Here is a 24,113-nt window from a genome sequence, read left to right on the forward strand (position 1 = left end):
TTGTTCCTTATGAATAGGGTTCATATTCTGATTGATAATAATAGTAATTACGAGAAAAGTAATCATCCGCGAATCCTTTCCTCCCGTCTTCGGAATCTCGACTCAATGTATGTTGATAACTGTTCCCACCTCTTCCTCTGTTACCCACTCAATCTTGGGAATAATGTTTTAGTAATTTAGGAATGTATATATATAGCCCTTTGCATGCTGCTTGCTTACGTATTTCGAGGCGTAGAACTAATCTGTGGATTATCTGCATTACAGCATGTTCTTGAAGACGTCTTCACGACTCCAGGATCCTGGAATTCCCAGAAGCCTTAGGAATTCCCAAGAAACCTCCGGAATTCCCAGAAGCCTTAAGAACTCCCTAGAAACCTCCGGAATTCCCAGAAGACTCCGGAATTCCAATAAACCTTAAGAATTCCGTAGAAGCCTCTGGAATTCCCAGAAGACTCCAGAATTCCAAGTAACCTTAATAATTCTAGAAGCCTTCGGAATTCCAAGAAACCTTAGGAATTCCCTAGAAGCCCCTGGAATTCCCAGAAACCCCGGAATTTCCAGAAGTCTCTGGAATTCCCAGAAGTCTCTGGAATTCCCAGAAGTCTCTGGAATTCCCAGAAGACTCCGGAATTCCCAGAAGCCACCGGAATTACCAGAAACCTCTGGAACTCCCATAAGACTCCGGAATTCCCAGAAGCCCCGGGAATTTCCAGAAGCCTCTGGAACTCCCAGAAGACTCCGTAATTCCCAGAAACCTCAGGAATTCCCAGAAACCTCAGGAATTCCGAGAAGCCTCCGGAATTCCCAGAAGCTTCCGCAATTCCCAGAAGCCTAAGGAATTCCCTAGAAGCCTCAAGAATTCCAAGAAGCCTCCGGAATTCCCAGAAGCTTCCGGAATTCCCAAAAGCCTAAGGAATTCCCTAGAAGCCTCAGAAATTCCAAGAAGCCTCCGGAATTCCCAGAAGCCTCCTGAGTCTTCAGAAGCCTTAGGAATCCCCTAAAAACCTCCGGAATTCTCAGAAGCTTTAGGAATTCCCTAGAAGCCTCCGCCCAGAAGCCTTAAGGATTCCCTGGGAGCCTTCCGAATTCCCAGAAGCCTTAGGACTTCCCTAGTAGCTTCCGGAATTCCCAGAAGCCTCCGGACATACATACACACAGAAAGGCAGATAAGGAGATGAATGTCACAGATTTAAGCAAATAAACAAATAATTCTACCACTGAATTTAATTGAATACGGAGTTTAGGCCAAAGGCCAGACACTGGGACCTAGAGGTCATTCAGCGCTGGAGAGGACATTGTGAGTAGGTAGGTCTGAATGTGTAACAGAAGGGAGACCTCGCAGTTGCACTATGAAGTAATTAAGAAAGATGCTATGAATGGAGGTACAGTAAAATGAATGAAAGGGGTTGCAGCTGGGGACCAAAGGGGCGCTGCAAAAGAACCTTTAGGCACTACACCCCTACGGGCGTAAATCTACCCCTGATCCTTTCTACAGACTTTTGTTGCTGAAATGTCTTTTGCTTCACTTTAAACGTCAAATAATAAACTGCAACATTTTTTGATAAACGGAAAGTAACCTCTGAGAAAAAATGATCAAGATGAATACGTTATCCGAAAACACCGCCAAAGCGTTCTCTTCTGTCTAATTCATTCCATTCCATTCCCTAGCGCGACACGAAACGATGACATTAAATTCGAGGGCAAGAGGATTTTCCGCCCGACCTCCTCCATCACGTCGCATAAATAATTTCGAACGTTAATAAACGTTCAATGGTTCCCGGATGGAGTTTTTGCGGCGCGAACATTATTGCTTCCAAATGAAGTCTTTGAGGCGCAAATACCAAATAATCCCATCGGATTTGCTGCGGCCATATTAGGAGCTGTCGATGTCGGCTGATTGGAAGCGATGTACACACACACTGTTATTCCGTTGGTTTATTGGACTCTCAGTGTTACCTTGATTTTGTAGAAAATGAAGGATTGGGAAGAATAAACTTAGGACCGAGGTCTCTACATTTTCTGGAAAATCCAGGATTAGGATGAAAGTGCTCAGGACCGAGGTCTCTACATTTTGTGGCAAATAAAGGGTTAGGAAGAAAGTGCTCAAGACCGAGGTCTCTACATTTTCTGGAAAATCCAGGATTAGGATGAAAGTGCTCAGGACCGAGGTCTCTACATTTTGTGGAAAATCCAGGATTAGGATGAAAGCGCTCAGGACCGAGGTCTCTATATTTTGTGGCAAATAAAGGACTAGGAAGAAAGTGCTCAGGACCGAGGTCTCAGGGGATGAAAGGTCAGAGAGAGTCATGAACTTAACCCCACCGCCATCAATAAGCTAAGGGGTCGGTTGCCTTGAAGCGTCTTCTCCAGCCAATCCTATAAGCATCAACTTCTTTTGATAAATCTTCTTTTCCAAACCCTCCCTCGCTTTAGTAATGACAGTAAAGTGCTAAAACAGTTCAAAAAGATTCACTCATGAAAACCACAGTTCAAGAGGATTCACTCATGAAAACTACAGTTCAAAAAGATTCACTCATGAAAACTACAGTTCAAAAGGATTCACTCATGAAAACTACAGTTCAAAAGGATTCATTCATGAAAACTACAGTTCAAAAAGATTCATTCATGAAAACTACAGTTCAAAAAGATTCATTCATGAAAACTACAGTTCAAAAAGATTCACTCATGAAAACTAGGTCAAAAAGATTCACTCATGAAAACTACAGTTCAAAAAGATTCACTCACGAAAACTACAGTTCAAAAAGATTCACTCATGAAAACCACTTAAACAGAAATACTCACTACACATACGTCTGAAATAATGCTTCCCGTAGTTTTATAAGAGACCGGGGGTTCAATATTTTAGGAATGCGTTTATCAAGTGTACTAAACGACATCAATCTGAATTCTGTATATATTCATAAGTAAGGCGTGTTCACTAGAACAGCTACAGTGATTGTATTTATAACTTTGCCGATTCATTATAAGTACAAATTCTTTCAGTGCGTTTCCTACTACGTGTTCTGGTCGATAATTTTATGATTACGTTATACAACAGAGTTAGAATGTCTCGTAAGCTCTTCGTGCTTGGGATGACAAAGAGGATTAAATTCTATGAATACATTTTGAATCTAATCAATTCAGAAGCTTTACAAATGAATGCACGTCGTGCTCGCTTAGAATATAATAGTATTATAGTTTGTAATTGAGGGTAAGATTCTAGTAATGACTTCCATTAACTGTAAAACGCAACATATTTTGCTTCCAAGTTTTATTATTATTATTATTATTATTATTGAAATCGACGTACCAGACCACTGAGCTGATTATCAGCTCTCACAGGGCTGGCCTTCAGATTCAATATCATTTGAAAGCAAAAAATGTTGCGTTTTATAGTTATGACAAGTCCCTCCTAGTACTATAGTAGATTCACATCCAGCGTGCATTTGATGTCTAGGCCAGTCCCTTACGACGCTCCTGATTGGCTGATGATAAGCCAATCACAGTGCTGGGAACTCTCAGTCTCTCTCAAGAGTTTACATGGGTAGGATCTATGTTTCACCTCTCCTGAGGGATACACCCTTCAAAAGTATCCCTCAGGAGAGGTGGAACATAGATCCTACCCATGTGAACTCTCGAGAGAGACTGAGAGTTCCCAGCCCTGTGATTGGTTTATCAACAGCCAATCAGGAGCGTCGTAAGGGACTGGCCTAGACATAAAGGTTGATGTGCATCTACTTTAGTTTTATAAAGCTAGAATAAATAGTATATTTAAAAAAAAAAACAGTAAAGGGGGTTGACTGGGAGTATATTCCACAATTATGAACTTAAACAACCCCCGAGGACTTTCATTACACGATTACACAAGATATATGTTGTAATAAAGGGTGGAATAACCATATAGGTAGAAGTTAGGCAAAAGACCAAACACTGAGACCTATGAGGTAAGTCAGCGCTGAAACGGAAACCAACAGTAAAAGATCTGGAAGGGGTTACAGGAGTTGCTTTACGAATCAATTATTAGGAGAGGGTGGGAAGTAAGATGAAAAAAAAAAAAAAGAGAATATGAAAGGAGGCACAGTAAAAGGAAAAAAAAAAAAGGTTTGCAGGTAGGTGCCGAAGGCAAGCTGCAAAGAATCTTAAGCAATGTCTACATTGCGCTTACCCACTCAACCATCCTACCTGTCAGTGTACTATATACTACGTAGATTTAAGTGGCGAGACTGACGGGCGTTAACATATTTATTGAATTCCTTTCACGAAGTCGACTAATGGGGTCCCGCTGACCGCATGGAATATTACTCTCTGGCTCCTGCCTGACTTTGCGGCAGCTGGAATCGATAATCTGATTAATGGAATGGAATGACGTGCTTCTCTCAGTGCACTCTTCCGTAGCGTTTCTGTTATTTTTAGGTCGCGGCTTTGCTATAAAGTGATACATTTCCTACATATAGAGTTTTTAGGATGATCGTTCAATAAGAATTCCAGTTTTCACTTTGCAGTTGTGTTTTACGTAGACGTAGATACCTTGGCATGAGCTACCATAATTCATACTATTATATGTGAATGACGGTATGTATGTATATATGTATGTATATATATATATATATATATATATATATATATATATATATATATATATATATATATATATATATATATATATATATATATATATAATATATATGCACGTACATAATAATATATGCACAAATATACAAGTACACACACACACACACACACACACACACACACACTATATATATATAATATATATATATATATATATATATATATATTATATATAATATATATATGTCTACACATTATATACATACATACATAGATATATATGCGTACGGTATATATTAACCTAGCCCATGTCAAGTGCATCTAGGTCTAATGTTAAACACAAAAACACGTAAGAAATGCGCCGAAGTGTCTTCGGCGCAATCGTGTTTTCTGAAAAGCCGCTAAAGCGTATAAACAAGGCCACCGAAAATAGATCTATCTTTCGGTGGTCTCGGTATAATGCTGTATGAACCGCGGCCCATGAAACTTGAACCACATCCCTATGGTGGCCTATCCTAAATCGTTGCTAGGAGCACGATTATGGCTAATTTTAACCTTAACTAAATTAATAACTACGGAGTCTGGAGGCTGCAATTAGGTATGTTTGTCAATTGGAGGGTGGATGATCAATATACCAATTTGCAGCCCTCTAGCCTCAGTAGATTTTATGATCTGAGGGCGGACAGAAGAAGTGCTGACAGAGCGAAAGGGACATCGAGAGATCAAACAGCCATTAAAGTATGGAAATGTGGAAAACGTCCGGGAACTAATATGATAAATATGAAAGTGAAAATATTCAATCAAAAAAGCCTAAATATAATACAGCATATATTGGTAATTTCAAAGATATAAAATGACTGCTCATGACTTCCCCAATCCTCTATCTAACTACGCATAAATATCGATTCTTCTCATGTCTCAATGCAGATCAATTATTCCATACTGGATGTACGGAATAACGTATTTTGAAGGGAATCTATATCTGACGGAGAAAACTTATGTATCATGACATATCATTACCCTTCAGAAGCAATCAATAATGGCGAGATATTTATTCATAATAAACGGCATTATACCTCATTATTTTTTGTTGTTGGTATTGGAATATTAAATTTAGGCCAACGGCCAAGCACTATAGTAGATTCTCATCAACCGTGCATCTGATGTCTAGGCCCGTCCCTTACGACGCTCCTGATTGGCTGCTGATAAGCCAATCACAGGGCTGGAAACTTTCAGTCTCTCGAGAGAATTCACATATTTAGGATCTATGTTCCACCTCCCCTGAGGGATACGTCTTTCAGAAGTATCCCTCATGAGTAGTGGAGCATACATCCTGCTTATGTGAACTCTCGAAAGAGACTGAGAACTTTCCAGCCCTGTGATCGGCTTATCAACAGCCAATCAGGAGCGTCGTAAGGGACGGACCTAGACATCAGATGCACGGTTGATGAGAATCTACTGTAGGACCTATGAGGTCATTCGGTGCTGCAAGGGAAACTGGCAATATTCTTAGGAGAGGGCGGAGGAATGTAAGATGGAAGAAAGAGAATATGAACGGAGGCACAGTAAAAGGGACGAAAAGGGTAGCAGCTGTTTACAATGAGAATGTCGAAGTGCAAACGTTTAAAGATAGAATTTTGCCTCTTAGTCTCTTTAAAAAATCTTTTAACATCAAAAACGATTTACGAAACGAATTACGAAACGGACCAAGTAATTAACGAAAGGCAGAAAAAACAAAATGGTACCCAGCAATGTAAACGAGATGAAAGCCTAATGTTTAGAGTGGCGCTTAAACTTGCTTTCTTTCTCTTCAAGATTAAGTTCATTTTAAAGCTCGGCATTTTCATTACTGGCACACTCTTAAAAGAATAAAAAAAAAATGCACATCTCTGGAAAACAATAATTTACCTGGGATTAATTTCATTAGGGTACGCTGAAAACAATTATCACGGTGCGAAAAATGTGGAAAGAAAAACAGAATGTATGGCAAACTACACATTAAAAGAGCTGGCTGCTTTACCTCCTCTTGACATCGTTCACTTTCGTTCAACATCGTTCAATTGTGTTCAGTTACTTTCGTTCTGCATTCATCCACAACACTCAAGTAATAATTACAATAAAAGCTCGATGCCTTTAGCGAATGGGTATGCTCTCACAGAACTAATGGAGAGGCGAATTAATTCTTTACTCACCTTTTCCCTCCATTTACGGAATCATCACTTTTTATATTCCATGCGATATACAACGTTTTTTTTATCATTCACTCTGTTGGCTGCTATCCGGGTTCCATGGCTACTGGTCATGCACTGGTGGTCACCCACAAAAGTTAAAACTTTCTTGTTGATGTAAAAGGTCATGAAGCTCATGCCTCTGTGGACATTTCAAGACCTTCGCTGTTGTCACGCTAGTTTGATAGAAATATATAAATTAAGGAGCGAACAAATTTAACATGGATATAAAGCTGGAAATTGTACACCAATACATTCGACTGGCTGTGATAACAGCTCATATGATACCCGGGGGGCGCTTCTGATAATGAAATATAAGGGAAAAGGATGTCCCCTTAAATATAGTTAAGCATTCACCACACAGTTAACCATCTACACTTTCTCCCGACTATAAATTAGTGTAGCACCGAAAATACCATCAGTCTACTGAAAGCCACAGCCTAGGAAATATCTGGTCGAATCCAGAAGAAACGTTGGCATAAAATATTCATTTAGAGTTGTATTAATCTACGGAGATTGTACACCAGATTTTGATATATATAAATTTCGTATTAATAATAATAATAATTTCTTTCGAAATAAAATCGTATTATTTGGAAGCTTTAATTTCAAGTCAATGGCCACCTAAGGCCTGCTCCATATGAACAAAGGTTTATCTTATAATAATAATAATAATAATAATAATAATAATAATAATAATAATAATAATAATAATAATAATAATAATAAGGAGGAGGAGTGGGTTAGGTCCTCAATGGACTTAAGTCAAGTTAAGCAACATTGGGGCTGGTCAGTCGTTGGATGGGTGACCGCTCTCCTCGGCGTTGATTCCTTGGGAAAGGATCTTTACCATAATTTCCTCAGTCTACTCAGCTGTAAATGAGTACCTATCCCTGATGGGGTAGGGTCCAGCTATGGGTTAAATAGCAAAACTCAGCAATGATGGAAAGAAATGAAGGAATAAACGACAACGACGTAAATGGAACCTCTGGCAACAGAGGAGCTTCGTCCGGCAACCAGGTATTCAACCCAATTGAAGGGGAAGACGGTCAGGTACTTGGAGGTCGTCATCCAGCAACTGATCACCACAACGACAATAATCAACAGCCCGAGATTGGAGCTACAGAAGCAAAAAGGAAGAAATGGACAAGAGAAGAAAATAAGGAAATATGGAGATGCTACATCAGAAGCAACCCGACGGAGAGAGGATATAGAAGAAGATTGGTCAATATCTGGAATGAGAGGAATAACACCCCCCAAACAGAGCAGAGGCTGGCAGACCAAGTAAGGAACATAAAGAAAAAGAACTGGCTCTCCCCAACAGAAAGAGAAGAACTGGAAAGGGAAATGTCACACGACAACGAATTACACGAAGACGAACTGAGAGACGATGCCACAGAAGACGACAGGGAGGATGAGGTATCAAACAACGACACACGAAGAAACACCGACGAAGTAACAGAGAGGACGGAATGGGTAGAAAAGATTAGACAATGGATGGAGCCAGATACAGAGAGAACAAAGATCCCCTCCATGAAAGCCTACAACACCAAGAAATTAAGGGAGAAAACAAGTGAGGTCAATGAAATAATGGGCATAATACACACCACCAGTATCACAGAAACAAATAACTTGGTATATGCAGGAGCAAGATTAGTAGCAGAACTGATGGGGACTCGAACACCAACACCACCAGCCAGCAAACCAACCCAACAGAAACCAAAACAGAACAACCTCCTTGGAAAAGGCGCTGGAAAAGCAAATCATGGTGATGAGATCTGACTTGAGTAAACTGAAAGAGATGGCAGAAAAAAGCTAAGAAGCAAGAAAACAAGGGAGGAACTCAACGAGAAATACAAAGTACAAGAGAGGGACTAAACAACACAATAGAAGATGTAAAACAGAGGCTTAAGGCCAAAGCACATAAGATCCAACGGTACATGAACAGGAATAAGGGATACCAACAGAACAAACTATTCGGAACCAACCAGAAAAGACTATACAGCCAACTAAGAGGGGAAGACAACCACTCAGAAATTCCTGAAGCCGAACCAAGTAAGAGACTCTGGGAAAACATATGGAGCAATCCGGTATCACACAACAAACATGCAACATGGCTCCAGGAAGTCAAGGAAGAAGAAACAGGGAGAATAAAAACAAAGATTCACAGAGATCACGACAGACACAGTCAGACACCAACTAAAGAAAATGCCAAACTGGAAAGCCCCAGGTCCCGATGAAGTCCATGGATACTGGCTCAAAAACTTCAAGGCCCTACACCCACGAATAGCAGAACAACTCCAGCATTGTATCTCAAATCACCATGCACCCAAATGGATGACCACAGGAAGAACATCCTTAGTACAAAAAGACAAGAGTAAGGGAAATATAGCCAGTAACTACAGGCCTATCACCTGCCTACCAATAATGTGGAAGTTACTAACAGGTATCATCAGTGAAAGGCTATACAATTACCTAGAGGAGACAAACACCATCCCCCACCAACAGAAAGGCTGCAGAAGGAAGTGTAGGGGCACAAAAGACCAGCTTCTGATAGACAAAATGGTAATGAAGAACAGTAGGAGAAGGAAAACCAACCTAAGCATGGCATGGATAGACTATAAGAAAGCCTTCGACATGATACCACACACATGGCTAATAGAATGCCTGAAAATATTTGGGGCAGAGGAAAACACCATCAGCTTCCTCAAAAATACAATGCGCAACTGGTAAGGAATACAATACTTACAAGCTCTGGAATAAGATTAGCAGAGGTTAATATCAGGAGAGGGATCTTCCAGGGCGACTCACTGTCCCCACTACTCTTCGTAGTAGCCATGATACCCATGACAAAAGTACTACAGAAGATGGATGCCGGGTACCAACTCAAGAAAAGAGGCAACAGAATCAACCATCTGATGTTCATGGACGACATCAAGCTGTATGGTAAGAGCATCAAGGAAATAGATACCCTAATCCAGACTGTAAGGATTGTATCTGGGGACATCAGGATGGAGTTTGGAATAGAAAAATGCGCCTTAGTCAACATACAAAAAGGCAAAGTAACGAGAACTGAAGGGATAAAGCTACCAGATGGGAGCAACATCAAACACATAGATGAGACAGTATACAAATACCTGGGAATAATGGAAGGAGGGGATATAAAACACCAAGAGATGAAGGACACGATCAGGAAAGAATATATGCAGAGACTCAAGGCGATACTCAAGTCAAAACTCAACGCCGGAAATATGATAAAAGCCATAAACACATGGGCAGTGCCAGTAATCAGATACAGCGCAGGAATAGTGGAATGGACGAAGGCAGAACTCCGCAGCATAGATCAGAAAACCAGGAAACATATGACAATACACAAAGCACTACACCCAAGAGCAAATACGGACAGACTATACATAACACGAAAGGAAGGAGGGAGAGGACTACTAAGTATAGAGGACTGTGTCAACATCGAAAACAGAGCACTGGGGCAATATCTGAAAACCAGTGAAGACGAGTGGCTAAAGAGTGCATGGGAAGAAGGACTAGTAAAAGTAGACGAAGACCCAGAAATATACAGAGACAGGAGAATGACAGAGAGAACAGAGGACTGGCACAACAAACCAATGCACGGACAATACATGAGACAGACTAAAGAACTAGCCAGCGAGGACACATGGCAATGGCTACAGAGGGGAGAGCTAAAGAAGGAAACTGAAGGAATGATAACAGCGGCACAAGATCAGGCCCTAAGAACCAGATATGTTCAAAGAACGATAGATGGAAATAACATCTCTCCCATATGTAGGAAGTGCAATACGAAAAATGAAACCATAAACCACATAGCAAGCGAATGCCCGGCACTTGCACAGAACCAGTACAAAAAGAGGCATGATTCAGTAGCAAAAGCCCTCCACTGGAGCCTGTGCAAGAAACATCAGCTACCTTGCAGTAATAAGTGGTACGAGCACCAACCTGAGGGAGTGATAGAAAACGATCACGCAAAGATCCTCTGGGACTATGGTATCAGGACGGATAGGGTGATGCGTGCAAACAGACCAGACGTGACGTTGATTGACAAAGTCAAGAAGAAAGTATCACTCATTGATGTCGCAATACCATGGGACACCAGAGTTGAAGAGAAAGAAAGGGAAAAAATGGATAAGTATCAAGATCTGAAAATAGAAATAAGAAGGATATGGGATATGCCAGTGGAAATCGTACCCATAATCATAGGAGCACTAGGCACGATCCCAAGATCCCTGAAAAGGAATCTAGAAAAACTAGAGGCTGAAGTAGCTCCGGGCCTCATGCAGAAGAGTGTGATCCTAGAAACGGCACACATAGTAAGAAAAGTGATGGACTCCTAAGGAGGCTGGATGCATCCCGGAACCCCACACTATAAATACCACCCAGTCGAATTGGAGGACTGTGATAGAGCAAAAAAAAAAAAAAAAAAAAAAAAAAAAAAATAATAATAATAATAATAATAATTTCTTTCACAATAACACCATATTCTTTGAAAGCTTGAATTTCAATGCAACGGCCCACAGGCTTGTTCCATACGAATATGGTTCAACTTCTGAATAATAATAATATAATAATAATAATGAAAACAACACTAAGTTCACTTCTACGACCCCTATGATAATGAGGGACAGTCCAGGCTCGAACCTGAGGTCCATTAAAGGCTTTACAAAGAAGATCCCTTTTAAAGTGAGCTCATTGCGGATATGAGTCGGGGAGAGAGAGAGAGAGAGAGAGAGAGAGAGAGAGAGAGAGAGAAGGGATTTTAGAAGCATCATCAACGCATCTTTTCATCCCGTCCAAAATTCAACTTATGTTAAAACCGTAAGAGGATTTCACACACCACGGGAGGGACTCATCTGAAATGAAAGGCAGCAGCTACCACAATGCATTCAGCTCTCCGTCGGCTCCCTCTCTGTCTCTCTTTCTTTGCTGTGTCTCTGCGCGCGCGATCACACACACACACACACACACACACACACACACACACACACACACATAAAAAAAAAAAAAAAATATATATATATATATATATATATATATATATATATATATATATATATATATATATATTGGAAATACTGAACACATAAGCACACGTTTCGCAAAGCAAGTTTCTGACCCTCTCACTAGGAACGAGCCCAGGTCTCCCAAATAACAGGCCAGGTCAATTGGTAACGCCCTGGCTTGTCACTTGGCCATATATCATATGCTATATGATATTATGAAACGTATATCATATGAATTTTTATCACATCACCGTGATTCATATACATGCACTAAGCTACAAATGTCCTTTAATATCCAATTCGCTCTATTCAGAATTAATATATTTTCATATATGTTAACCGAAGGGGAATTTTTTAGTTAATAAATTGCGTCTTCTCGTGGGTTCGAACCAGCACCCGCGGACAGAGGAGAATAAGGACTTCAGTGACATTATCGATTCGGCCAACAAGTAAGTCGATAACGTCACAGAAGTCATGGCTTCTCCTCTGTCCACTGGGCGCTGGTTCGAATCCACGAGAGGACGAAATTATGATCAACTAAAAAATTCCATTTCGGTTCACATATATGAAAATATATTCATTCCGAGGTAGAGCGAATTGGATATCAAAGGACACTTGTAGCTTAATGCATAAATATGTGTGTGAAATTCTCTGTACTTTGGGTAATTTGTTACTTTCATTTTCTCCAACTGGGCGGGGCATTCACCTACCTTAGAATTCCTCTGCTTCAGGAGCTCCTTCAGGACGGCGAGTGGCTGGTCACACTTGCCCTCCAGGTGGTCGATGACCAGGGGCATGTCCTTCGGCAAGTGGTCCCGAGGGTAGGTGAAATGGAACGTCACCTTTTCACCCAGGAACGGGAAGCAGGTGACCAGGTAGGTGAGGTAGGCTCGGGCGATGGCGTACTCGACGTCAGGGGTGAACACCGCCACCGACATGGGCGACGTCCAGTACCTGGCGACCTGCGGAGGAAGAGAAGGAGACGGAGACTATTAATACCGGAGGTTCTGTACCTGGTGAACAGTTAACGATGGTTAGAGGATGAACTCCAGAAGTCCTGGACCTGGTGATCTACTATGGGAGGAGAATGGGAAACTGACCGCCTTAAGTCCAGTACCTGGTGACCTTCAAAGAATAAGAGACCAACTCCTGATGTCCGGTACCTGGTGACCTTCAAAGAATAAATGCCCGTCCACACGGTCGAGCTTTGCTCGACGAACTCTGTACGATGTGACGTCAGAAGTGGAGAAACAGCTGATAAGGTTTTGACTTTTCCCGTTTCTGACGTCATATCAAACAAAGTTCGTCGGGCAAAGTTCGAACGTGTGGACTCCTGATGTCCGCTGCCTGGCGACCTTCAAAGAATAAGAGGAGACTGACTCCTGATGTCCACAATATATAAGAAGTGTGGTACCTGGTAACTTGATAATGATGATCAGAAGTTATTTATGCCACAGGTCCCCAAACGCTGACCTGTCAATGCAGAGGAGATAAACTGGTGATCTATACTCGGTTTTTTTCCATCTGTCCACCCGTCTGTGGTGTTTGCGTATGGTAACACTGCGTCCCGGGCTTTAGATAGTTACATTCAGCTTACATTCAACAATAATAACAATATCCTATTTCGAATATTAACGGTGTAATTCGCATACAGTAAATTATTAAAACTTTTCAGTTGTAAATGTAGACCCAGATATCCTTTCATTTACCTAAAACTTACGCATAGCGTAACTATCTAAAGCCTGGGATGCAGTGTTACCATACACAAACACCACAGGCGGGTGGACAGATGGAAAAAAACAGAGTATAGTTCATTACAGAAGACCAGTACTTGGCGATCTTCTAAGATAGGGAAGTTAACAAAGAAAAAAAAAAAGATGGATTACACCTCGAGTCCAGTGCCCCAAGATCTGTTAAAGAAGAATTAGAAGAATATTAATTACGGAGATTCGGAAACTGGCGATCAGTTTAGTGACGAAGAGAAAAAGATCATTTTAGAGGCGACGAATTTGGCTAATTCACGTGGTCCAGAACCTAGGAAAAAAAGAAAATTAATTCTACAGGTCAAGTCTGAGAGAGATAAATTCTAGAGGTCAAGTCAGAGAAAAATAAATACCTCGAGGTCAAGTCAGAAAACGATAAATTCCTGAGGTCAGGTCAGAGAAAGATGCAAATTATTAATATCAGAGGCTAAAAAAATATTCAAGTTTTATTTCTTTTTTCAAATTCCCGTCAACTATATAATCTTTATATCTCTTACTCCCTCATCCGTTCACGAAGTCACTGATCAGCCCAGATATATATGTACTATACAATGGACATTATTCTAGGATTGACTTTGTCCCTTCCTTTTAATCATATCTCTCTCTCTCTCTCTCTCTCTCTCTCTCTCTCTCTCTCTCTCTCTCTCTCTCAGTCCTTTATGAGGACCACTGGATAACAGATCATTAATATTTAATTGTTATTCCATTTATCTACATATCTCCGTGCCTCCCACGAGACAATTTAGTCAAACAACAACTGCCTGTCTCTCTCTCTCTCTCTCTCTCTCTCTCTCTCTCTCTCTCTCTCAATCGCCTGGAGCATTCAATCCAATCTTTCGAAAAGAAATGATGCTAACCGAGACAATTCATTCTTAGACAGAAAATATCCTCCGGGTGTGAGTGTTCTCGGAAGCTGACAGCTAATTAGGTTTCTAATAAAGTCCTGAAGTTACCCCGTCCTTCCGAAGAGGCCTGTGCTCTAGATGGTTATAGGCCTATACACGAACGAAGAGCCCGATGGAAAATGGAGAGCGTACTCGAGTGTACAGGAAAATTTATGTTGACGTTAAACAGATTTTAACAAATTCTCTACCTCAATGACTGATAGGTGAGGAGTCCCGTCAAAGTTCAAGTTAAGACTGAACTTCAGTTGTTTTAAAGACAACATAAGTTTACGTTTTTTTTTTGGCATGGTGTTTTTAAGTTGCACGGAACCAGTGGTTCTTCAGCAACGGGACCAACGGCTTTACGTGGCTTCCGAACCACGTCGAGAGTGAACTTCTATCACCAGAAATACACATCTCTCATGGAATGACCGAGAATCGAACTCGCGGCCACCGAGGTGGCAGGCCAAGACCATACCGATCACGCCACTGAAGCGCTAAAACTCAAGTTTTCATTCCTATCACAACAATCACAATACACGTTTTTCCCGAGAGTTTGTATATAATACAAATACGATTTACTTACACTTGGCATCATCTATTGAGATAAATAAGGGTTTTCCTGGATAGCATTCCAGTAACGCAAATATAGTCTAAATACAAACCAGAGTCTAAAGACTTCATTAATCTCTAATTGCAACACAAACAATACTGATATTTCCCTCATTACATGTTCTACGAATAGGCTGTTTCCATTTCTCGTTCTCTATTGAATGGATTATAAACAGCCTTAATTCTCTAAGAATGCCTATTATATGTAAAAGCAAAAGTACACAATCAGACAAAACAAACGGGAATGATGTGTCTATTTATGGCCACATTATATATATATATATATATATATATAATATATATATATATATATATATATATATATATATAAATGAGGCCATTAAATAGATACATTATTCCTGCGTGTTTGTCTGATTGTATATGTACAGACACACGCACACACACACGCCACACACACACATATATATATATATATATATATATATATATATATATAGATATATATATATAAATATAATATAAATATATATATACACACACACACGCAAAACCACAGGGTACAAAACAGCAAAAAATAAACATTCCAGCACACACTATGAAGAAGCTCTTTCTTCTGCTTCTATCTCCCGTGCCGTGAATAGGAAAGAGGAGCCAGAAAAAAAAAAAGTGGGGGGGGGGGGGGGGGGGGGGAAGGAAGGGCGCCGCCAGAAATCGAGTTATTGGAGAACCTTGGCCCTTGCCGTAACCAGCTGCCGTAGGGACCCCATTCATACCTCCTTCCTCTCATCTAGGACTCGCTGCGGGGTTTCCTTCTTTTAAAAGAGGGAGTGTGAGGGAATGACCCCGCCGGAGGCAGGGGGGGGGGAGAAGCGGAGGAACCATGGGGGGTTTAATTTGGGACACATTACTTATTAGGGGGTGATGGTCTCTCGTTGCTGTTATTTTCAGCGTTGTCTCCTCTTCATTTATTTATTTGAAATTTCTGAAGACTGCTTGTTAATTTCTTTTTTTTTTTTTTTACTACAACTGAAACTTGCATCATTGGGTCACAAGAAGACCCGAGAGGTCGTGTTTCATTTCCGAGATGAAGGGAGGCCTCCTGCTGCTGCTGCAATAATTTAGTTTACATTTCTTTTTCGCAACTTTTTCTTGCAATAATTATTCTCACATTATCGTCTTTTGCAACTTTTTCTTGCAATAATTAGTTTCCATGTTATCGGCTTTTGCAACTTTCTTGCAATAATTAGTTTCCACTTTATCTTTCGCAACTTTTCTTACAATAATTAGTTTCCATGGTATCGTCTATCGCAACTTTTCCTTGTAATTATTAGTTTCCAATGTATCTTCCGCAACTTTTTCTTACAATAATTAGTTCCCATATTATCGTCTTTTGCAAGTTCTCCTTCCAATAATTAGTTTCCACTTTATCTTTCGCAACTTTTCTTACAATAATTAGTTTTCTTGTTATCGTCTATTGCAACTTTTCCTTGTAATAATTAGTTTCCATGGTATCGTCTTTTGCAACTTCTCCTTGCAATAATTAGTTTCCATTTTATCTTTCACAACTTTTTATTACAATAATTAGTTTTCATATTATCGTCTATTGCAACTTTTTCTTGCAATAATTACTAGTTTCCATTTCATCTTTTGGAATTTTTTCTTGCAACAATTAGTTTCCATGTTATTGTCTTTTGCAACTTCTCCTTGCTGTAATTAGTTTCTACTAGCAAACTTACCCATCTACGATGAGTGATATAATACGGGTGCAGAAGTGAAAAATTTATATGTACTATTTGTTCAGCAATATTAAAATAAGGGCGATTACACGAATAGCCTCTCTCTCTCTCTCTCGTAATGTAATTCAAGGGACGATCACTGAACGCAGAGAAATTCTTATTCATTGTTGTTTCCCCTCTTTTAATGATATTCTCTCTCTCTCTCTCTCTCTCTCTCTCTCTCTCTCTCTCTCTCAAAGTAAGTTAAGGGACGATCAATGAACGTAAAGAAGTTCGTATTCATTATTGTTTACCCTCTTTTAATGATGCTCTCTCTCTCTCTCTCTCTCTCTCTCTCTCTCTCTCTCAATGTAAGTCAAGTAACGAAGACAGTGATGGGATTATCGGATCACTTAGCTCTCAAATCACAAATTATCTCCTCTCTTTCTCTCTCTCATTTTTCGATAGCAAGATAAAATTATAAAATTGTAGTGCATTAATGTTGTTAAATGGTTCTCTCTCTCTCTCTCTCTCTCGTCGGTGACTTTCATTTAACAGAACAGGGATCTTGATTGGTTCGTTTCTTTGTCAATTACTTTTTTCTTTTCATTATGTTACTGCAAAGACGCAACTTGTATGTCAGTGCCTTATGGCTACTGATAAATGCTCTTATGATCCTGTGTCTTCCCAAAAAGAGTAGAAAGTAGGAACTTGTCAGTTTCCTTTTTATTATGTCCATTGGCAGGATCAAAATTCCGAAGCAACATCACCGGGCAGTACTTCTTCAACGTTATTTTGTGCACGGGCAGTCCCGATGGATTTAAGTTATTCAAAAAATCTTGCGGATATTGATGATAATTTTCATCTTCTATTGTGTCCGAGCTGAAATATTCGCGACTTTCTCCAGGGAAGTTGTACACAAATTATGCATGAAAAATCGTAAAGTAACTAATTATGTATGAAAAATCGTAAAGTAACTAAGTCTACGGGAATAACCAGCCTCGTTTCACGACCAGAAACAGCTCCGTTTCAGGGAATCCCTTCTCACCCCCACCCCCGTGATTGAATGACAGACAGACAGACAGACATTACGCCCATTATAGTATGATTCTATCTTTCGCAACTTTTTCTTGCAAGTTAGTTTCCATGTTATCGTCTTTGGCAACCTGGTTTTGAAATAATTAGCTACCATGTCATCTTATTTTGCAACTGTTTCCTTGAATTTTTCGTGAACATTTTCCGTTACTGATACGTACTTTGACTTTTGCAAGCAGTCACAATGATGGTCGAATAAGCCAATGGATCAAGAGAGTATCCAGATGATTATTTGTATTCACTGCTACTTTTTTATATTAGCTTCCTTCCATTATTATAAAACAGGGCAAATTTCATAAAATTCGCAACACTCTTGTGTACAACGAAAGATAAATAAAAAAGGGAAAAGGAGTAATATAATGATAAAAAATAAAAGGAGCCAGAGTAAAAAACGTAGAATCTTTCCTGTTAAACTAAACTTTGTTACATTCCCCAGCCTACCTTAAACAAAGCTTTGTTACATCCCCCAGCCTACCTAGTTCAATCCAAATAGGGCTATTTTCTGAGAAAATCCAATGCTAACCTGTGCAGAGAATGAAATAATGATTAATCAACTAAGGTTGACAGCTGTCAGCAAATCACTCTACTTTTATTTCTGAAATATAAAAGGCTAATGGTTTCTGGTTTCACATATATAAACATGTAAGTGTATATGTATGTGTGTACCAGTGTGGGATCATGTTTGTGTAGTATACTAAATTCTCGTCTCATGAGAATATACCTTATCTCAGATCCCATCTGACGCTTTTCTTCTGCACGTGCAACTTTTTGCAGTTCTGCGTCGCACAAGTACTAGCAAGTCACTTCGGTAAAGTGGTTGCGGTTGCTGGCAGCTCTTTTGCATGAAGTCAATCCCACGACATACAAGAAGTGACAGCGTTCATCTTTGTTGATATTATGATCATAAGCGCAATGAGAACAAAGAGTCATATTCACATTCACCAGGGGGACAGGTTCACAATTTTACGCATAAAGAGTATAGATTAATGACACCTGGTATTGTTTGTTTGTATGGTGTTTTTTTTACGTTGCATGAAACCAGTGGTTATTCAGCACCGGGACCAACGGCTTTACGTGACTTCCGAGAGTGAACTTCTATCACCAGAAATACACATCTCTGAACCCTCATTGGAATGCCCGAGAATCGAACGAGCGGCCACCGAGGTGGCAGGCCAACACCATACCGATCACGCCACTGAGGCGCTCGTTTTGTTTTGAAATATATAAATAAAAATAAATTTCGCCAGGTGCACTACGCTATAAATTATTCAATTTCTCGACCTCGCTTAAAATACTTCCATTTTTACCTCGTTTTTCTTGGGCTTTCAACCCCCCCCCAACCCTCTAACCCACCCAAAGCTCCCCCAACACCCCCGGAGGAGGAGGAGGAGGAGGAGGAGGAGGACAAGTCTTCAATTCCCTGACAGTGTTCCATCTAACATGTAAGAATACACAAAGATATCATCCCCTTGAGACGAATGGAGTCAACGAACCAACATGATAATAAAAAATGGTCGATTTCTGCTTCATATGTCAGACGAGGATGAATGGGGATGGGGGTGGGGGAGGGGAGGGAGCTCCTTGGGGGAGAGAAGGGGAAGAGAGATTGGAGTACCAGCTGGGAAAACGGGCGAATGAATGACTGACACACACGTACACACACGCACACACACACACACGCACACACACACGCGCGCGTAAAATCGAGATATAGTAGCTATAAAATCCACAAAAATTTCGTGTCCGTATTTTTTTTTTTTTTTTTTTTTTTTTGGCCGTACGGTCTAGCAAAAGATTAAACTGCAGGACTACATGCTCTTCAAAAACTAAAAAAAAAAAAAAAAAAAAAAAAAAAAAAAAATTAAAAATAAATTAATAAATAAATAAATGAAACAAAGAGCGCGGGGGTGGGGGAGGGGGTTGGGGGGGGGGGGGGGGGTAATTTTTCTTACGCACTTCAGCAGACCGTTGACGGCAAGAGAATTAAAGCAGGATACACAGGCGCACGTGTATCGACGAAATGTTTTAGGAACAGAAACAGAATTCTATCCCGACTAAAATGCTCGAAATATTTCAAGAGCCAGACACACTCACAAAAAAAAGTAACTCCGCTCATCATCCGAAGAGAGAGAGAGAGAGAGAGAGAGAGAGAGAGAGATCGTGTTCATCCTACGATCGCTCTCGATACATTTTTGCCACCCCCCTTTTGATTTGGGCTTTGCAGTTGGTAGCAGCAGAAGCCAGCAAGCAGACGGAGACACACAAGAGACACAGAAACAGGCAGACAAGCGCCATCACGCTCGACTCAACCCAGCGGCGTAACTAGCGAACGTCAATATTGCAAAGTGCGGATCTACTGTGCCGTGAAATGCTCACGAATCCGTGAACGAAAAGCACGACAGAGGCCCGACGGATGATAATGCAGTACGGAGTCCGCCAGCCAGCGGGACCAGGCGAACTAGGAGTATTCGCAAGCATTTCGGATGTTAACTCAATTGACGCGAGATGGTTCCCACAGCTAAACATTGCGGGCATTCATTCACTCATTCGGTAGTAAAATGATCATTCACTCCTTCATCCACTCGGCAACATGAACACTCATTCACTCAGCAAAATTAACTCTCATTCCCTTATTCAATTAGCAAAATGAACACTCATTCACTCTGCAAAATGAACACTCATTCCCTTATTCACTCAGCAAAATGAACACCCACTCCCTCAACCACTCAGCAACATAAACATTCATTCAATCAGCAAAATGAACAGCCATTCTCTTATTCACTCAGCAAAATGAATGTTCATTCCCTCATTCACTCAGTAAAATGAACATTCATTCCTTCATTCACTCAGCAAAATGAATACTCACTCCCTCATTCACTCAGCATCATGAACACTCATTCCCTTATTCACTTAGCAAAATTAACACTCATTCACCCATTCATGCTGTTAGCTTCTCGCCTCTTCTGTTATCACATATTCCCGTGGCGATATTTAAGGATTTAACAATTAGCGTCAGGCTGACAACTCCTTAACCATCTTCAACGATAAAATCCGACCGGTTCTTATTTGTCTTTCCCCGAGTGACAGAAGCGGAGATATGACCTGGGGCGGGGTAAGTAGGGAACGGGATGGCAAGGGGGACATCCACCCTTCTCTTCTAAACCTGCTTGTCTGGCCGCGGTGGGGGCTGGGTAGGTATAGGAGACCGGGAGGGTAGGGGAGACAACAGCGCCGGGTTCCAGTGCGTGTAGAGCACGCCAACAAGTTCGTATTACAAATAAATGTCAACAGACTAGACAAATGACTATGACTACAGTTACTACTCTGGTGGCTCCTTCTCAGACTTCAGTGAGACTAACTGCCACTCGTATTCAACCGACAAAAATCAACTGAAAAATTAATTATTTTTCTTATACATCATAGGTCATCCTATGCTCAATCATCAAATTTTATTACTAGGGACGAATCTTCCTTTCCCGTCCCCAAAATGCAAAAAAAAAAAAATTAAATAAAACAAAAACATAAGTAAATAAATAAATAAATAAATAAATAAATAAATAAATAAATAAATAAAAAAGAAAAAAAATAATAAATAAATAATAAAAAAAAAAGAAGCTAAATACATAAAATAAATAAATAAATAAATGAATAATAAATATATATAAACTAAATAAAAAAGAAAAAAAGAAAGATACAAAATAAAAAATTAACTACCCAATAACAACAATTCTAAAAGTATTTCATCACTAGGAATGAATCTTCTTCTCCCGTCCCCACGCAAAAAAAAAAAAATAAAATAAAAATAAAAACAAATAAATTAATATATAAATAAAAAAGGAAAAAGAAGAAAGATACAAAATAAAAAATCAAATGCCCAAAATGCAACAATTCAAAAAGTAAAAAAAAAAAAGCTCTGCAATCGAGTTTTCTGTACAGCGTATAATGCTGTGAGACGCTTTCAGCCACGGCCTATGAAAATCAGCCACGGTCCGTAGGTGGTATAATTGTTGGTACTTATTGCGATGCCAAAAATATGATCATGGCTGACTTTAACCCTAAATAAGATGAAAAATACCAAGGCTAGAGGGCTGCAATTTGGTATGTTTGACGATAAGAGGGTGGATGATCAACATACTAATTTGCAGCCCTCTAGCATCAGTAGCTTTTGAGATCTGAGGGCGGACAGAAAAAGTGCGGACGGACAGACAAATAACAGTCAGAAAAAAAAACTACATACCGGAGTAAACGCATGTCTTTCAAAATCAAAATTCACAAGATGAGATCTCGAACATGGAACGTCGAAGAGCAACCTTAGCTGGAAGAGGAGGAGGCTCCGAACTCAGAGATGTAACTGGAACGACGCAACTCTGGATGTTGGGGAAATCACGTGTCCATTCATACGAGGGAGAGGGGAATGAAAAGGAAAAGGAGGGGGGGGGGGGGTGGAGAGGGGAAGGGGGTGGGGTGGGGTGGAGAATGTGTAACCAGGTACTACAAAAGCATACCCTTGAATATTTCATCAGATATTCCTGGGATCGTAGCCGTGTTCCCTTCCACAGTGACAAGGAGGCCTGAATAGGTCGAATCATCGGGAAAGGATGTCTTTGAAAACGGAGATGATGATGATGATGATGATGGATATGTCTTCTGTAGTGATTTCTTCCAGGACTTTTTTCCCTGTGTACGCATGCTGCTGTCTCCTGTAGGGAACACCACTCATAGCCTATTTCCTCAGGTCTTCTTCAAGTATTGCTATCTCCCATTGTAGATTATCCTGACTCGTTCAGAAATCACTTTGTCTTCCTTAACCAGACCCATTCTCTCTCTCTCTCTCTCTCTCTCTCGAGATTTCTTCTAGTACAGTATTCATTCACTTACCCGGTTTTTCATCATGAAGTAAGCTATCATTAATGATTTTAACAAATCATCTTCTCTGTCTGTCTGTCTGTCTGTCTACAGCTTTTTGCGAGTGTTGTTACCTCCTGCTGGTACAGTATTCATTCACTTACCCAGTGTTTCATCATGAAATAGATTATATTCATGATTTTAATAAATCACCTTTTCTTTATACCCAGAAACCCCCCCCCCCACCTCTCTCTCTCTCTCTCTCTCTCTCTCTCTCTCTCTCTCTCTCTCTCTCTCTCGCTTTCTTCGTGTTATAGTACTCCCTGCTAGTACAGTAGTCATTCACTTCATTTACCCAATAAGTAGATTATTCATGATTTTCATAAATCCCATTCTCTTTATACCCAGACATCATCTCTCTCTCTCTCTCTCTCTCTCTCTCTCTCTCTCTCTCTCTCTCTCTCTCTCTCTCTCAGTTTCCTGCAATCAAAATAGCATCCAATTTCTCGATTATTCATCTCACAGTGCTATCATCAGTAAAAGATGTTTACCATCATCTCCTTTTCAATTTTTCTTTTCTCATTTCGTATTTGTGTTGCTTTTCCCTTCTAAACGATGCTAAAAGATTTATCATCTTTTATTTACGTGTTACTTTTTCTTCTGCTGTTATTCAAAAGTCGTTTTCTCACTGCAGATATGTCCTGCGCAGTCTGTCTCTCTCTCCCTCTCTCTCTAACTTACATTTTTTATCCCTCTCTCTCTCTCTCCTCCTCTTTCTCTCCATTCCAAACTGTCTTTCAAGTTCAAAAATTCATCTATTTACATCTCATTAAAATCAGACAATTGGTATGGCTGTTGACGAAGCTCTACGTCCCGTTTCAGTTGGGTTTTGGATGAGGATTTTGAGTACCTGTGGGCGCCATCTATGGTAGGTTATAGGCTTGGCATCAATTTGCCCAAACACACAAATATATATATATATAATATTATATATATTAATATATATAATATATATATAATATATATTATAATAAATTAGTTACCTCGGCTCTTCGTGAAACTGAGCTGACACGTCACGTTTCCTCTACATTTGAATAAAATAAATAGGACATTAAAACATCAATTTATTTCCTTTCAATAATCTTTGCAAATGAGCTATAACTCCAATCCCAGCTGTTTAGAACAGCTAACTAACCAGTTTGAATCGCTTTGGCAATTAGTGAGAAAGATGTAATCCGGTTGGGAATAAGATTTTCTTCTCTGATGATAAAAATGTCTGATAAAAATCTCTGCACCCATAATGTGGTCATGAAATCAAGCGGAGTTTGCTGAAGGAATAACGACGTAATGGTTATCATTTTTATCATTATTCAGAAGTTGAACCCTATTCATACGAAAGAAGCGC

The 24,113-nt window shown here is 40.0% G+C and overlaps 1 protein-coding gene across 1 annotated transcript in view; it reads right to left on the bottom strand.

Moving 5' to 3' along the window:
* Positions 1-24,113, bottom strand: part of LOC135226256 (uncharacterized) — a 476,135-nt gene that overhangs the window by 69,032 nt on the left and 382,990 nt on the right. The window contains exon 4 of the mRNA XM_064265695.1: positions 12,544-12,795. Within this exon, the coding sequence (XP_064121765.1) occupies positions 12,544-12,795 (252 nt within the window). The remainder of the gene's footprint in view (positions 1-12,543; positions 12,796-24,113) is intronic.

Source organism: Macrobrachium nipponense, chromosome 14 (genome assembly GCF_015104395.2).
Source record: "Macrobrachium nipponense isolate FS-2020 chromosome 14, ASM1510439v2, whole genome shotgun sequence".
NCBI classification, from domain to species: domain Eukaryota; kingdom Metazoa; phylum Arthropoda; class Malacostraca; order Decapoda; family Palaemonidae; genus Macrobrachium; species Macrobrachium nipponense.